Source organism: Saimiri boliviensis, chromosome 9 (genome assembly GCF_048565385.1).
Source record: "Saimiri boliviensis isolate mSaiBol1 chromosome 9, mSaiBol1.pri, whole genome shotgun sequence".
In the NCBI taxonomy this organism is placed as follows: domain Eukaryota; kingdom Metazoa; phylum Chordata; class Mammalia; order Primates; family Cebidae; genus Saimiri; species Saimiri boliviensis.
The window spans coordinates 13,122,940-13,138,625 of NC_133457.1; the positions used below are offsets into that span (position 1 = coordinate 13,122,940).

The 15,686-nt window shown below is 42.5% G+C and overlaps 1 protein-coding gene across 3 annotated transcripts in view; it reads left to right on the forward strand.

The window, feature by feature from the left end:
- The first annotated feature begins 276 nt into the window (after positions 1–276).
- The window catches only part of GYG1 (glycogenin 1), a 36,128-nt gene continuing 20,718 nt past the window's right edge, over positions 277–15,686 (forward strand). Inside the window, exons 1-4 of one of the 3 annotated variants that reach the window (XM_074405477.1) lie at positions 277–549; positions 3,093–3,228; positions 5,288–5,462; positions 5,721–5,883. In XM_074405477.1, the coding sequence (XP_074261578.1) occupies positions 543–549; positions 3,093–3,228; positions 5,288–5,462; positions 5,721–5,883 (481 nt within the window). In that variant the 5' untranslated portion in view covers positions 277–542. The remainder of the gene's footprint in view (positions 550–3,092; positions 3,229–5,287; positions 5,463–5,720; positions 5,884–15,686) is intronic. The other 2 variants (XM_074405476.1, XM_039480120.2) reach the window with 2 other exon arrangements.

Genomic DNA, 15,686 nt, shown 5'->3' on the forward strand with positions numbered 1-15,686 from the left:
AAAAAAAAAAAGAATGATTATAAAGGCGAATGGAAATTCTGAAAAGGCGTAATTAAACTTTATTTTTCATTCAAGCAGTTCACACGCATGATTTTAACCAGAGCGTTTATTTGCTTATTTTTTAAGGTTCCCTAACCCTCGGCCTCTCGGGGAGTTTGATGCCACACTCCTCCCCGAAGTCCCCTTTAAACTCCCAGGCTTAGCGGGGACAGTGGGGCGCGCGGTTGAGGTCAGGAGCCCCGGGGAAGCAGGACCATGGTCGCCGGTGAGCGCAGCTGCAGTCTAGCCCCGAGGGAGGGAGGAGGAGCCGAGGGGGACCTGGTGTCGCACCCCGCGGGCCACCGCCCCCGTCGGCCGCGCAGCTGGGAGGATGCGGACGGCAGCGAGAGCGTGCGCGGCCACGTGACGGCCGCTATAAGAGCGCACGGGGCAGACGCTCGGCTCCCGCGGTGCCTCCTCGCTGGCCGCGCTCCTTCCCGGCGCCGGCTTCTCTGAGCCACCAACCTGCGGCTGCCCCGGCCGCCTGCGCCCCCGGCAGCACCATGACAGGTACCGCCGCGCAGCGCGCCGCCGCCGGCCCCGGGACCCCGGCTCCCCGGCTCCCCGCCCAGCAGCCGCCTCCCTTCTCCTCCTCCGCCCTCCGCCCCGGGGTGTTCGCGGCTGGACGAGACCGCCGCAAAGTTGCTGGCCGGCTGCAGCCGGGCGTGCTTGTGCCTGCGTCAGCGGCCGCCCCGCCGCCCACAGGGGCGCAGCGATGGGAGCAGCCGGGCGGAGCGCGGGCCCTCGGCCGGAGCCCTCGTTCCTGCTTCCGTCTCCTCGCCCTTCCTTCTGCTCTCACGGCAAAGGGCCGGCGGGCAGAGCGCTGCGGCGGGGCGGTGTGGGGGTGGGGAGCCGGTTCCCCTGCGGGCTCCAGGCGGGGGTCCCGCGGCGCAGCGGCATCGTGGGGAGCCACCCTGGCCTCTGGCGGCTCGGAACCCCGGGAAGCGGGGGCCCCAAGGCGGGGATACCGCGGCCTCCGCCCGGCTCCTCGACCGCCCGCCCCGGCCCCGGCCCCGGCCCTGGCCCCGGCCGCCACGCCGAGCCTATTTTTAGGCCTTTGGGGCCGGGTTGCGGGAAGCCGGGAGTCGGTCTAGCGTCCCCGGGTGCGGGCCCCGTCAGGTGGGAGGGCGCAAGCTTTGGCTTCACTTGTTGCGAGGAGTCCGGGCCACTCCACGAGTCAGCCCCAGCACTGGGAAGCTCCGAGTTAGCTGGTCCTTCCGTGTCATTGACGCTAAATAGCCAGGGTTATTACAGCAATTGAACTGCCGCAAAGATTGCAGGTGTAACCCAGAGTTCAGCCGTCTTTAGGAAGATTAAACTCCTACTCAGCTGTCATTGGTCTGTCTTGGTCATTTGCAATGTTGGCTAGTCTGGTGTTCTAACCTGTGTGCTAAGCATTTGTTCTATCCCTTATTTAATCTTGGAAATCATCCATATCCTTGCTTCCTAAAATCCTTGAACCCTGCTCTCCTTATTACATTTTTCTCCATGATCTCCTGGAACCTGGACTTCCTTTGAGTTAAATGATCATTCATTTTGCCCAGTTTAAGTATCTTTGGTGCAGATGGACTGCAGTTACCCGTCATAAGATATTAGAATGGGCTGAAGATAATAGAAGCAAGTACAGGCAGATGTTGATGGGCCTGTCAAAGGACAGGTGTCACCATTGTTCAGAGCTTTCCTAAAGTGTGAATGACTGGGAAGCCAGTGGCCTTCCGTGGGTTGGGGAACTCGTCTTCCTACAGCTTAGTGGTTGGCCTGTCCTGGGAGAGGGCCCAATAAAATGTGTGAAGGTGGCTGTCAAGTCAGCAGCCGAGGGTGCGTTGGCCCACTAGGCAACCCACAACTTCCTCTCACTTCTCAGTGGAATTTCCACCGTTTCTAGCCTCCGCCTTGGAAAACGGGCAAGGGAGAATGAGGAAATCCAGGACAGAAAGAGGACTTCATGACAAAATGTCCCAACTCCCTGGTAGGCAAATGACTCCTACCAGAGCTTGATCTGAAGTGTCCTAGGCATTTGTGTGCCCACCAACTTGCTAATGTTTCTTGGAGACGGAACGTGGCCCAGAATTGTCCCAGGGAATGACAAGAATCTTGAAGCTTGTCCTAGGGGACTTAGGTGGGTGGGGACTGTTCAGTAGGAAGAAAAATCCACGTGGCAACTAGATGATTATTGGAGACTGGGATTCGTGTCTGTTGCGTGGAGGCGGGAAGGGAAAGGGAGCAGGATGGATCTGCACCTTCTTTCTTCTCCAAAGAAAAGCAGGCAGGTTGGTTAGGAATGCTTAGGTGATCTCCAAATCTATCAGTGATTGATCGCTATTTAGATAGAAGCATCAGGGAGGGAAGACCTCTCTGAGGTGCTGATATTTGAGGGGAGAGTCAATGTGATTCTTTAGGGATACCGGGGCAGGGGAGCCTTTGCTCCAGGTTGTGAAAACTGTTACGTATAAGATGCCTGGAGTCCGGGGCTGCAGTGAGCTATGATCACACCACTGCACTCCAGCCTGGGTGACAGAGTGAGACCCTGTCTCAAAAAATAAATGAGTAAATAAATAAATAAATCCTGAGGCATGGCATAAACATAAGCACCAGAATGAAGAATGTACACTCTGCTTTCAGACTGTCTGAATTGAGTTTGACAGTTGGTTTTATGCTTGGCTGAAAACACTGTCTACAGTACCTTGTAGAAGAAACAGAAAATGCATGACTTGATCTCTTCATTACCATCTGTTAATTGCCTGGAGTTCAAACTCTGGGTATTAACCTATTGTTTTGTCTGAGAATTTAGCATGTCAGGACTCTAAATTGGATTTAATTTCAATAGCTTAACCTCTTGAAGGTTACCATATGTGCCTGCTGTGATCTTGAACCATTCTTAAAGTGGGTACTTGGGGTTTTCTCCCCAAAAAGGCTACTGCTTTATTCGTAGAGAAAGTTGATGTTAGAGGAGCTGGTTTTGCTAAATTACTGTTTGAATGGGTTCCTAGGGAAAAGACTTTCTCCAGATAATATATTGTAATGAGTGTTTTTTTTTTTCTCTTTGTATTAAGATCAGGCCTTTGTGACACTGACCACAAACGATGCCTACGCCAAAGGTGCCCTGGTCTTGGGCTCATCTCTGAAACAGCATAGGACCACCAGGAAGCTGGTCGTGCTCGCCACCCCACAGGTCTCAGACTCCATGAGGTGAGGACCTTGCTGCCCCGCCACCATCCACAGAGTCTCTGACATCCTTCTCCCTGTTTCTGGCATTTCGGGACATTGAGGCCATACTCTTTTCAGGAGTTGAGCACCGGGTAGAGAAAAATGAGAGATGCTGAGTGAAGGATTTCTGGATTTGAAACCTCTTCCTAGCTTTTGGGAGATACTCCAACTAAATACTTTTCTGGAAGGTGGTGTGCTGGCCCACACTTTCTGATTCCAACTGGGAGTGGAAGGAGTCATCTTCCTTCACTCCATCCTCTCTGGGTGACCTGAAGCCAGGCATTCCTTGCTTATATGCACCTTTATGCAGTCACAATTCATGGACATTCCTTTCCCCAGATGCAGCAGGGGCTGCATTGTTTCATGTTGCAAACTAGTAACTCTCAGGGACTTAGACAAGTAGCTATTTTCTCCATTGCCAGTTGACATTTGTAAGCTAAAGATCTTTATTTACAGTATAAGATACTAGAATCTTTACCAAAGCTTTCTGAACTAGGTTTTACTAGGGGAACCACACTAAAGAGTATAAACTGCTTCATGATTGGTTAGTTCACTTTGATCTAATGGAATCCAGGCTGGGCGCAGTGGCTCACAAGTGGGCAACAGAGCAAGACTCAGTCTCAAAAAAAAAAAAAGAGAGAAAAAATTGAAGTATCTGAATGAGCTACCTAGTCCCTAGTACTAACTTTAAAAATATCTGGGCACACTAGCAACTTTGTGATGTGTTTATTTTTGTGGTCTTCTTGCCCTCTTAGAAATTGAAAATGCCCCTTTTGTGACCTTTTTTTCCAAAAAATATAAGCACAGGCCAAGGGTCTCTAAAAAGTAGGCATTATATATACATACATGTATCTTTCACACTAACAACCTTGTTCCTAAATGGTAATTTAGGAAGATGCCAGAAAGGCTGTCTGCTAATGTGTGTACCCTAATTTGTAGTCTATTAGGATATGTCTAAAAAACCAGATCTAGCCTTGCATTTTGCATTTCTCATCACCACCATCAATTTACTTGGGTCGGTGATGCTCCTATTTCTCCTCAAAAACATCAAGTTTACTGTGTGAACTGGAACATATTTTTGTACAGCTTTGGAGACAATACAGTATCAGTTTTGTTCCGCATCTTTGATGTTATGCTAAACTTTCAATGATGATACATTTTCATCCTGTGTTTTTTCTTGTGCTCGATTTAATGTCTTACCCAAATCTACCCTACTAATCCACCATCAAGAACTTTCTAAGGCCGGGCGCGGTGGCTCAAGCCTGTAATCCCAGCACTTTGGGAGGCCGAGGCGGGTGGATCACGAGGTCGAGAGATCGAGACCATCCTGGTCAACATGGTGAAACCCCGTCTCTACTAAAAATACAAAAAACTAGCTGGGCGTGGTGGTGCGTGCCTGTAGTCCCAGCTACTTAGGAGGCTGAGGCAGGAGAATTGCCTGAGCCCAGGAGGCGGAGGTTGCGGTGAGCCGAGATCGCACCATTGCACTCCAGCCTGGGTAACAAGAGCGAAACTCCGTCTCAAAAAAAAAAAAAAAAAAAAAACAACTTTCTAAAATAAAGCCTTGCTTAATTGGGGCATAGAGAAGTGTGGTACCTCACGAACCAAAGTGAATCTCTCATTATACTTAAACAGAGTGCTCAGCATATAGTAAATGCTGGCTATATTGGATTCTATAAAATGGCAACCTAATAAATGGAGCCCTTTACACATTTTTGCAAGCTCTTGCCGCAACCTGCCTGCTATTCAGTGATACGGTAAAAAAAAAAAAACAATTGCTTCTATAATAATGTTTTAAGACAAGCATTTCATCCTCACCATAAGTAGTTCTTACTACTTTAGTGAAGTTAACTGGCCATGCAAATAAACCCAATTTGTCCTGGAGTAAAATTAGAGCAGATTTAAGGGTACATAGTCTACTAAAGCAATACATTCTTCTAGTAATTCATGGACAGGGTAATAAAGCATCAGTCTTTATACTAGATGGGTCACTTTTTCTGCAAAGATGCTAAGTGCCCTTTTCTGGATTTTATTTTGACAGAAAAGTTTTAGAGACAGTCTTTGATGAAGTCATCATGGTAGATGTCTTGGACAGTGGTGATTCTGCTCATCTAACCTTGATGAAGAGGCCAGAGTTGGGTGTCACGCTGACAAAGCTCCACTGCTGGTCACTTACCCAGTATTCAAAATGTGTATTCATGGATGCAGATACTCTGGTGAGTGTGGCTTTGAGGGTAGAGAAGACATATATGGTAATGGAGACCTGTTAGGCATTTGAGGAATGCTGTCGAGACTTGACAGTAAAGTTCAGATAGAACCACTGTCATGAAAGGTGTCGGGGAAGGAGGAGAGGAGGCCCAGGCTGCCTTACAGCTGTTATCATCTTTTGTGTTGAATGACAGAGAGAGAACTTAAGAAGGGTCTGTCTGCTCAGCAAAAACATTTCTCTAATGCTCTGTCTCCCCTTTGATCAGGTCCTAGCAAATATTGATGATCTTTTTGAAAGAGAAGAATTGTCAGCAGCACCAGACCCAGGGTGGCCTGACTGCTTTAATTCTGGAGTTTTCGTTTATCAGCCTTCAGTTGAAACGTATAATCAGCTGTTGCATCTTGCTTCTGAGCAAGGTAGTTTTGATGGTATGTATCTGTTGTCTTCATATCTGAAAAGCTGCTAATAATTAGTAATTTCTAGGTGCTGTTCTTCTCGGGAATATAATTGCTGTGGTTTCTTCTGCCTGGAAGATACAAGAGGTGGCACAAGCATTTTAAGTTGTGCTCTTTTGGGAAATTGTGTGTATGTGTATGTATACATGCATCTTTTTCTATGGATGCATAAAATTAACCTAAACTATGATAGGCAATTTTATAGGATTGCCTTTAAGTTGTCTTCCTGTATCTAATTTGGATTATGATAAATGTACTATGATTATTCAAAAATTCAAAAGTCTGAAAAACTTTAACATCTATCTTTGAACCTAAGTAAACTTAAGCTCAAGAGAGTTTGACATTCCAGGAGGATCAAGCATTGCCACTATGGAAACTTGAGGAATAAACCTGATAATTTGGATCTCATTCTCTCAGGCAACATAAAAATGAAGATAGAAAGTTTATGTGAATAATCTTTGCTTCCAAACTCTCATTCTCCATAAGGCTGTGTGCCAGAGTGGTATCTGCAAGGCCAAAAAGTAGAATATTGACAAAGTCAGCATCCATTTTATTTAACACATAAATGTATTTGTAGTTATATTTATATAACACTTCTGTCTGTAATATAGCGCCTCACATCTTTTGGAGAAGTTGATCAAATGAAATGCTTTTGTTTTAGGCCAACTGCTGAAATAGTAACAAGCCATGTTTTTAAAAACAAAAACACGCAGGACAAAACCAGTAGTTAATATGCAAAAGGAGTTCCTTGAAGAATTATTTTTGATGATTGTTTTGAATAAAGACCCAGAACAGAGAAGAAGAAGGACATTCTCTAAGAAGCCCTCCCAGCAGTGATTTCCTATCAGATGTGGACATTGCAGCCGAGCACAGTGCTGTGTGCTATTCACATGGGGATGGGCCAGAGGCCCGAGCTCTGCTGGAGACACAGTGGGGGGCTTCTTTCCTCCTCTCGCCTTTCCAAGAGTAGAGCTGAGATTTGCAGGAAGTAGATCTTTTGGAAATAGCAGAAACAGATTTTCTCATATGACAAAAGATTCAGTCCTGGGTGCAGATAGGAGGATTCAGTTTCATTAACCAGTTAGTTAAAAATCAAAATGCTAAACTTTAAAAATGAAAACATTAGACCTACATGTTTGTTAGCTTGCCGAGGTGAAGATATTGGAAGTTAAAACATTTTAAATTATACATAAAACTGAGATTGGGTCTTCATTGTTGCTATTCACAGAAATTGAATTCTTTTTAGTTATTTGGCTGAGGATTTGGGAATTGTGGCTACTTGAAATGTCATTGAAAATAATAAGGAAATAAGTCTCAGTTTTGTTTTACTATTTAGCTTGTTTATACTCTAAACTAGTAGTTCTCAAACAAGGGCGATTTTGTCCCCCACAGTACGTTTGGCAATGTCCGGAGACATTTTTGGTTGTTATAACTGAAGGGGGAAGAGGGTGCAAAGGGCATCTGGTGAGTAGAGGCTGGCGCTGCTAAACATCCCACAATGCACAAGACGATCTCTTACAACAACGAGTTATCCAGCCCAGCACGTCAGTAGTGCTGAGGCTGCGAAACTCTGTTCTCTACATGCTCTGAAACAGAGCAGGAGTATTTGTGCCATAATGTATGGCAGCATCTAACAAGAAGCGAAGTCTTGTTTTAAGCAGCCTTAACGTAAGAAAATAATAATGTGTTAAATGTTCACCATGGTCCAGGACAAATGAAACTTCTTCACTTCACTGACATGATTTTAGCTCCTGCTATTTTCCCCTCATAGAAAGAATGAAAGCTTTATTAGTATTTAAGTTCGAAACATGTATTCCTTATTTCTGCTGCTTATAGTGAAAGTTGCCTTTGCGTAAAAGGAAGAGGAGTGTTTTTAGCAGAAGGCCATTTTTTGTCTTAACCTTCCAGTGTAGCTTTCTTCACCTCCTCTCCTAATTTGAAGGAAGTAAGTGTAATCCTGCCAGAAATTCAGTGTAACTCTTCTCAGCTTCAGTAAGTGAATCACATTCTAAAGAACATCTTGTGGCTTGCCAACTGCCTGAAATCCACATGATTTTAATCATGTGAAGAGAATCCAATTTCTAACCTAGAAAACCATTAGATGTTGAGAGGTAAGACTTTGGATGCCAAACAGTAATGTGCCATGATAAATTATCTAGGTTATAATTTGAGAATATGAAACTCATTAATTAACCTACTCATTGTTAAAAGAAGCTCGGATGTGTGCAAAGCGCTCGACTAGGAAGCACTTCCTGCTTTTTCAGCCAGAATCTGAAACCACCGTGAGATTCTGTCTGTGCCTCTAGCACATTTCATTATTCAGCAGCAGGTTTCCAGGTGCTGGTCATCCTCTGAGGTATTCTATTTACTGGTTCGTTGGTGGTGAAGGACTGAATTTTCTGTTAATAGAAATTGAAAGAGTTAAAAAGTCAACTGTGCAGCTGAGAACTTATAATTAGTTCTCAATATGTTGTTGAAATTTAGCAGAAAAATAAGTTAGCAGTTCTGAAATCAAAGATTTTTTTCACTTGAAATATGTGTTAAGCTTTACTTAGCAAAGGAAGCTCGCTCCGTACCTCAGGAGCCTGCTTCTGTCTGGAGGGGTTTGCTATCCACTTGAATCAATGTGTGAACCGTGCGACATAAAGAAATGTGGGACTTATGCTTGATAGCAATAAAATAGTTCTTTATGAACAATGACTTTGTCTAATGGCAGTAACCTTTGCCTCTTGTTTTCAATATGTTGTATAAAAATTATAAGTATAGTAAACCTTAAAAATTAAGAATTATATAAAAAATAATTTTGGTTAGGTGTCATGCCATAGGCACTGATGAACATTTTCAGGTGTTTCTTTCACAGTTACCTACATTTTCTCACAACTATACTTTCTCCCTGCACCACCCCATAGTTCATTTTAAGTCCCAGAATTTTCAGATCAGACCAGTTTTGCAGACTATCTCAGTGTGAATATCTTGCAAGTCCTGCTTTTAACCACTTTCCTGTGTTCAGCAGAAAACTGCTGGGGCCTGGTTGTCCGCTGACAAGCACACAGGCTGTTCATGGCTGAGCATTTGCAGCTGCTTTTGCAACTCTTCTCATGCAAAGGAATGTGGCTGTCATTCTTCTAATCACCAGCCCTGTACTCATAGCCCCTCCACCTCTCTGCTCTGTGACTCTGGCCAAGAAAATAATCCTAATATGGCAAACTGTACTAGGTACCTTGACTTCTCTTTCTTCCCACAATTCTAGAATGTTAGAATTTAGAACTAGTGACTACATACCTAATTCATGGCTGGTGTCTAATTTTCCATAACTAAGAGTCAAGCTTCTATACTGTTGTATTTTTAAACTGTCTTGGCACTTACTTCATCACTATAGTTACATGCTTCACAAAAAATTGAACAATAGCTGTTGTGAAATAGTTTTACACTATCATTGTATAGGATGTGACAAGATAAGGTTAGCTTTAGGGCATGTTAGCAGTAAAAGGGGAAGAGAGAGGTCATAATGTTGTAGGTTCTAATCAGCAGTTTTGTTTCTGCCACATCTGTGAAGTGAGGCTGATGAACTTGACTTTTAGTTTGAAGAAATCAACCTGAATGCAAGTTGAGGTTTACTTTCTTTTCTCCCTGACTATCTTAAGAATGCATGTGTAGTTGAAGAGTTAAGTGCTTAAAAATTGTTGTCTGTTTCATCTGTACATGTTAGTTTCAAAAACCTAAGTCAGAGGAATTCATATTTTCTAATTTAGAATATCCTTAAAAAACATGTGATACTCATTTTGATTACGGCAATGTAAATATTCTAAACTTTTCGATTGGTGTACTGGAATTTTGGTCTTCAGTGGAATTTCTAGAAAGGAGAAAATGGGAAAGAATAAATTAGTGGCAGAATATTAGGTATGGTTTTATTTAAGTAGAATCTGGGATCTGCTTTGAGGTCATTTTATTTGTGTGTTCCAAATTCTAAGTGGTCGTTGAGTCCCATAAGCAGAGTACAGTAATGTTTATCAATAAGGTTTAACAGAAATGATTTGGTGCTACACTCTATTAAAGTGTAAAATTGACCTTAGAGCTACCTTTTAAAATCTTTATAGTTAATTAGGCTTCATGTTGGACCTGCCCAAAAAAAGAATGAAGGACTGAGGCCTTTCAAGCTAGTGCTTGTCTTGTCCAAACCAGATGAGTTCAGAAATTTTGGTGTGCTTCACTGGGTTCCCTGACTTGATAGGTCAGCCTGGACAGTTATCTTTCCATGGTGACTTCCCCCAGCTCCCCCAGGCACTAGGCTGCTTGTTCTCCTCAGTAATTTATCAGTTGTTTTGGAAATGACTCTGTTCTCTTGCATTTATGTCATTTTGTTGTTGATAGTTTAGATAATAAGTATCTTGAGGAAAAGCAAAAGCCATCACGTAATGGCAAAATTAATGAGCGCACGTAAATTTTGTTCTTAAGAGCTATTTTTATCTCATTCTACCTGTGGCTGTATTTTTTTAACTTAGCCATCTGTCTCTAGCTTTGTAACTATCAGAGATCATGAACACTGTGAGAAATAGAGGAATAAGAAGGGACTAACGTGTTACGTGTGTGCATGGTCATTTTACCTACTTTTTCACTTATTTCTCAGCAGTCCTGTAAGGTAGGCATTCATGCATCCAGTCATGTAACAAATATTCATTGAGAGCCTGCTGTGGAGCTAGCACTGAGGACTGCCATTGTTGCAGTTCAGGACAGCAGCTTGCCTGGCGCCCCTGAGCTAAGGCAAAGTCAGGTCTGAACCAGGGTCCTTCTTAGCTCCGTGTTGCAGCGGGGTGGTGGTGGTGGTGGTGGTGGTGGTGGTGGTTTCCATTCCCAATTCTCTCATAGGGCAGCTTTCTTGAGTATGTATCTTCAGAATGATAGAGGATGGAGGAAGATCCCTATTACCTTGGCTTTATGACAGATTAATTAAGTCGTTTCTCTGAGTAGACAGAGCAGCTGGTATATTCCTCATTTTACAAATGAAGGAATGGAGGCTCAATTTTTCTATCTCTATTGCTACTAGTCCTCCCGTCTGATCAGAATACCTAAAAATACATTATCATTTAAAATCAGCAGCACAGTTCATAGTCATACACTGTTTTATGGAGTCTGGAAGTAGTCTTGGAAGTGTTACTCTCACCTGTATTTCTGTAGTAGGTCCATTCAGTTTTTCAAACATCATTTCAATTTTTAATCTGGGCAAAATCCTAAGTTTAAGGGCCAAAAAGAGACTGGTAAGATGATGCAGATTTTACTCCTGCCTCTATAAAGTTTATATTGTGAGACCTTACAGTCGTTTAACAACTAATACAGTTATATACTCATGATTCTAGTAAGTTCAGAGTACTAAGAGTCCAAACTAGAAGGACCTGCCCTAGACTGAGAAACTGAAATTTAAGCCAAGAATAAACGTTTCCTTGCACGTATGTAATAATTTATAGCTTGATATTTAAAATCTTAAAAACAGTGAAAAACAAAAGCTATAACATGAAATAGTAAAACAAATCAGTTGTTCTTGGCTTAAATGGGTTGAGGCCAGTGAGATACAGTGATGCTGGGGCCCAAGCTCCAAGTGCCTGGATTTCCATAAGCCACCTTGGGTTAATCAAATGATCCTCCGTGAATCTCATAAAAATATCCCCAAGAGTTGGGCTTTCATAAGCCATAAGTTATTAATCCTTAGCATGCTCACTATAGGCAGTAATGATTATATCCACCAAGCATTTTGTAGGAAGTTAGTTTTACAAAGAAGTGGCCTGGCACAGTGGCTCATGCCTATAAATCCCAACACTTTGGGAGGCCAAGGCAGGTGGATCACTTGAGGTCAGGAGTTCCAGACCAGCCTGGCCAACATGGTGAAACCCTGTCTCTACTAAAAATGCAAAAATTAGCTGGGTGTGGTGGCACATGCCTGAAGTCTCAGCTACTTGGGAGGCTGAGGTAGGGGAATCACTTGAACCCTGGAGGCAGAGGTTGCAGTGAGCTGAGGTCATACCACTGCGCTCCAGCCTGGGTGACAGAGTGAGACTCTGTCTCAAACAGTAAATAAATACAAGTGAGTCATGTGTTCGTGTCAGTCCTTGTCTCTAGCTCAAATATAATATAAAGCATACTTTGAGTGGTGGTGGTGGTTGTTGTTGTTGTTATGGAGTTTTGCACTCGTTGCCTTAGGCTGGAGTGCAATGGTGTGATCTTGGCTCACTGCAACCTCCGCCTCCTGGGTTCAAGTGATTCTCTTGCCTCATCCTCCCGAGTAGCTGGGATTACAGGCACCCACCACCATACCCAGCTTATTTTTGTATTTTTAGTAGAGACTGGGTTTCACCGTGTTGGCCAGGCTGGTCTCGAACCCCTGGCCTCAGGTGATCCACCCACCTTAGCTTCACAAAGTGCTGGGATTACAGGTGTGAGCCACCACACCTGGTCTTTTACTTTCAATTATTTACTTTATCTGTCCATCTGTTCTTTTTTGGATTTTGAAACATTTGAGAGTTGGAACCTATCTTAATCTTCCTATTATGTGAATACCAAATTTATATGTTAGACATTTTTTATAGAAATGACATTTTTAAGAGTTGTTATTATCCTTTGTACAAGAAAGGAGTCATTCTTAAAAGACTCCAGTGCGTCTCAAATTTTAATATGCAAACAATTACCCCAGGGATTAAAATGTGGATTCTGATTCTGTAGGTCCAGGGTGGGGCTCAACAGTCGGCATTTCTGTCAAGTTCCCAGGTGATGCCAGGGCTGCTGGTACCCGGACCACAGTTTGAGTAGCATTATCATAGGGGGAGCATTCCAGCTGAGATGCTGGGGTTCATGTATAAACCAGAATTAAGTTGCTGTCCTGTTATCCACAGTAGACAGGCCAGCTACCAGCAAACTATGGGAGAGCACGCAAAGTACACAAGCATTGAACAAATGCACAGATTTAAAAGACACCACTTAAATACGCACGCATTGAACAAATGCACAGGTTTCAAAGATACCACTTAACTCTGTTTCTGTCTTAGGAAATACATAGATCCAGTTTCTGATAAGTAGTGTGGTGTGTCCATGGTTACAAGGTATGTGACCCTGCTCAAAAGACCTAGAAACTACCAAGTTTGTAGTTGCAAGGTGATTATGTAGCATTTGGGCAGCTGGGTGGAAGGATGATCCAGAATGAGATACTGGCTTTCGTTCCTTGTTCCATTTCCTTTCTCCCTGTCTCTCACCTGTGTTACCACACCCTGGCGTACCGGATCATAGCTGCTGGTGATGCTTGCTAATCATGTTTGTTGGTTCTGAGATGAGTGAGATTAACCTGTCAGATTAAATAAAGCTGCGTCTGGAAGTCTAAAATGTATCGGACAAACATACTAGGGTGTTGTTGTGGAAATTCAGCAGTCTTTAGGGCATCCTTGTATGTTTTGTCACACAGACCTGCCTAGATTTGCATTCTGCTTTGAACTGTCCTCTCATTTAAAGATTTTTTTCTAAAGAGAAGGTATTGGTAACACCATCCATAGATTTTTCTGATGAAGTCAAAACATTTGCGCTTCAAATGTTGAACTGTGCATTTGGGAAAAGGTGGTTATGATTTTCAGACCACTGAATTAAAAAATTTAGCCGTGGACTTCTAGATGGCATTTAATTTATTTTTAACCTACACTTTTGGACTGAATGGGGAGCCTCTGTCATCACACGAGGTCAGTGGCCATGGGAGTTTTACGACCTGTGTGGTTGAATAATGTTTTCATTGCTGAATAATATTTCTGGAGCCAGGGTTCTTGTTGAGTGTTTCAGGGTTTGCCAATTTAACAGGCACCATGGGTTCACCAGTTCTGCTTCAGCACTTCTCCTCCTCGCTTGTTTTCTGTACAGCAAGTGCTTCCCAGCCTCCCGTGGCACACAGCTGATGGGCTGATGATGTTTGTAGGGTACCTGAGGGTAAACAGAAACGGCCTTCTGTGGCCAAAGGCAGGCAGCCAGGGACTTTGAGGGATCAGCAGCTCCGACTCCTGTTTCCGAGGCTCACGCAGGTCAGATTTGGAAGTTCTACTTTACAACTACTATTTAGGCCTCCATGGAATGAGATTTCTTTATTGCCTTATGGGTAGCTGTTAGTCATTTTAAGTGGAATTGCTTAAGTTAAAGGTGGTCTTATAATATCCAAGTTCTCAAATTGGATAAATCTGGAGAGTTTTATTATTAATATCCTTTATAACCTACGCATATATTTTTCTTTTGGTGTATCATACTTCATAATAAAAATTAAAAGTGAAGAATATTTAGAAAGAAAAGATCTAAGCACAGTTCTCATTCTTGCCCCCAGTTGTATTACTAATATTTTAGAATAACAAAAATAATATTTTAGGAAAAAGGGGGGCAAGGACATCTGTTACACCAGTCCCCTAATGTAATTGCTATTGTTTTATTTACTTTCTAGTAATATTAATGTTTATTAATGTTTATGTTCTTAGTTATAATCACAATGTAAGTAGCTATATATCTTTATATGACACAGTGTATGGATGCTGTTTTTATAGACATTAGTTTTAATTGCTGAATAATATTTCATGAGTAGTTAGTATTACAGTAGACTAACTATTCCTGTATGTTAGAATATGTAAGTCATTTACATTTTTCTGCTGTTACAGAGTATCTTCAAGATTCTTGCATTCATTCCATAAATAATTTGCCTATGTGTAAGGCATTCTGCTACATGTTAGCATTATAATAGTAAGTGAAAAGTGATCATCCCAGTTCTTGTGGAATTTAGCATCTAATTCCGGATTGTCTTTTGCACATTAATCGTAAGAGTTTTTTAAAAACCTGTTCGTTGAGAACTGTAGATTTCTATGCAGCTGTAAGAAATAATACAGAAAGATCCCATATAAGCTTCATCTGGTTTCCCCCATGGGTAATATCTTATATAATTAAAATGTATCACCTCAACCAGGAGATTGACATTGGAACAATCCACCAACCTGACTCAGATTTGACCGGTTTTATATGTATTCCCCTTTCTGTGTGTATGTGTGTGTATGCACTTTCGGTTTTCATGCAGCCTTATCACACATGCAGATGTGACCACCACCATAGTCGAGATGCAGAATAGTACTATCACACGGATCCTTCATATTCTTTCACAACCACAGCTGCATCTCTCATTCTTTCCCTCTTCCCTGGCAGCCATTAATTTGCTTCCTATCTCTATAATTTTGTTATTTGATGTTATATACATGAAATTACATAGTGTATAACTTTGTGAGATTGGAGTTTTTCACTTAGCGTCGTTACTTTGAAATTCATCCAGGTTGTTGTGTGTGTGTGTCTAGTTTGTTTTGTCTTATAGCTGAGTAATATTCCACATGGATGTACCACATCCATACACCTGTTGAATGACATTTGAGCTGTTTTCAGTTTGTACGATTATGAATAAAGCTGCTATGAACATTTCCTTAGCCCTTTTTTCTGTTCCCTTGCAACTGATTGGCAGTATTTTGATGATTATGTGTAAAGGGAAATTAGTTAAGACCTTCAGGCCTCTGTATCTCAGCCACTAGTGTCTAGTTCCACATTTGGGGTTTCTTTGTAGAATCAAAAATAATCCTTTGATAAATGGCATGATCTTTTGGCTTTGATAGTTTGTGCCTCAAAATACATTGATTTGCCCGTATAGCTAAAATTGTCTTTTGTTCTCATGTCTGTCTGTTGTCTTAGTCTATTCAGGCTGCTATAATAAAATACCATAGATTAAATGGCTTATA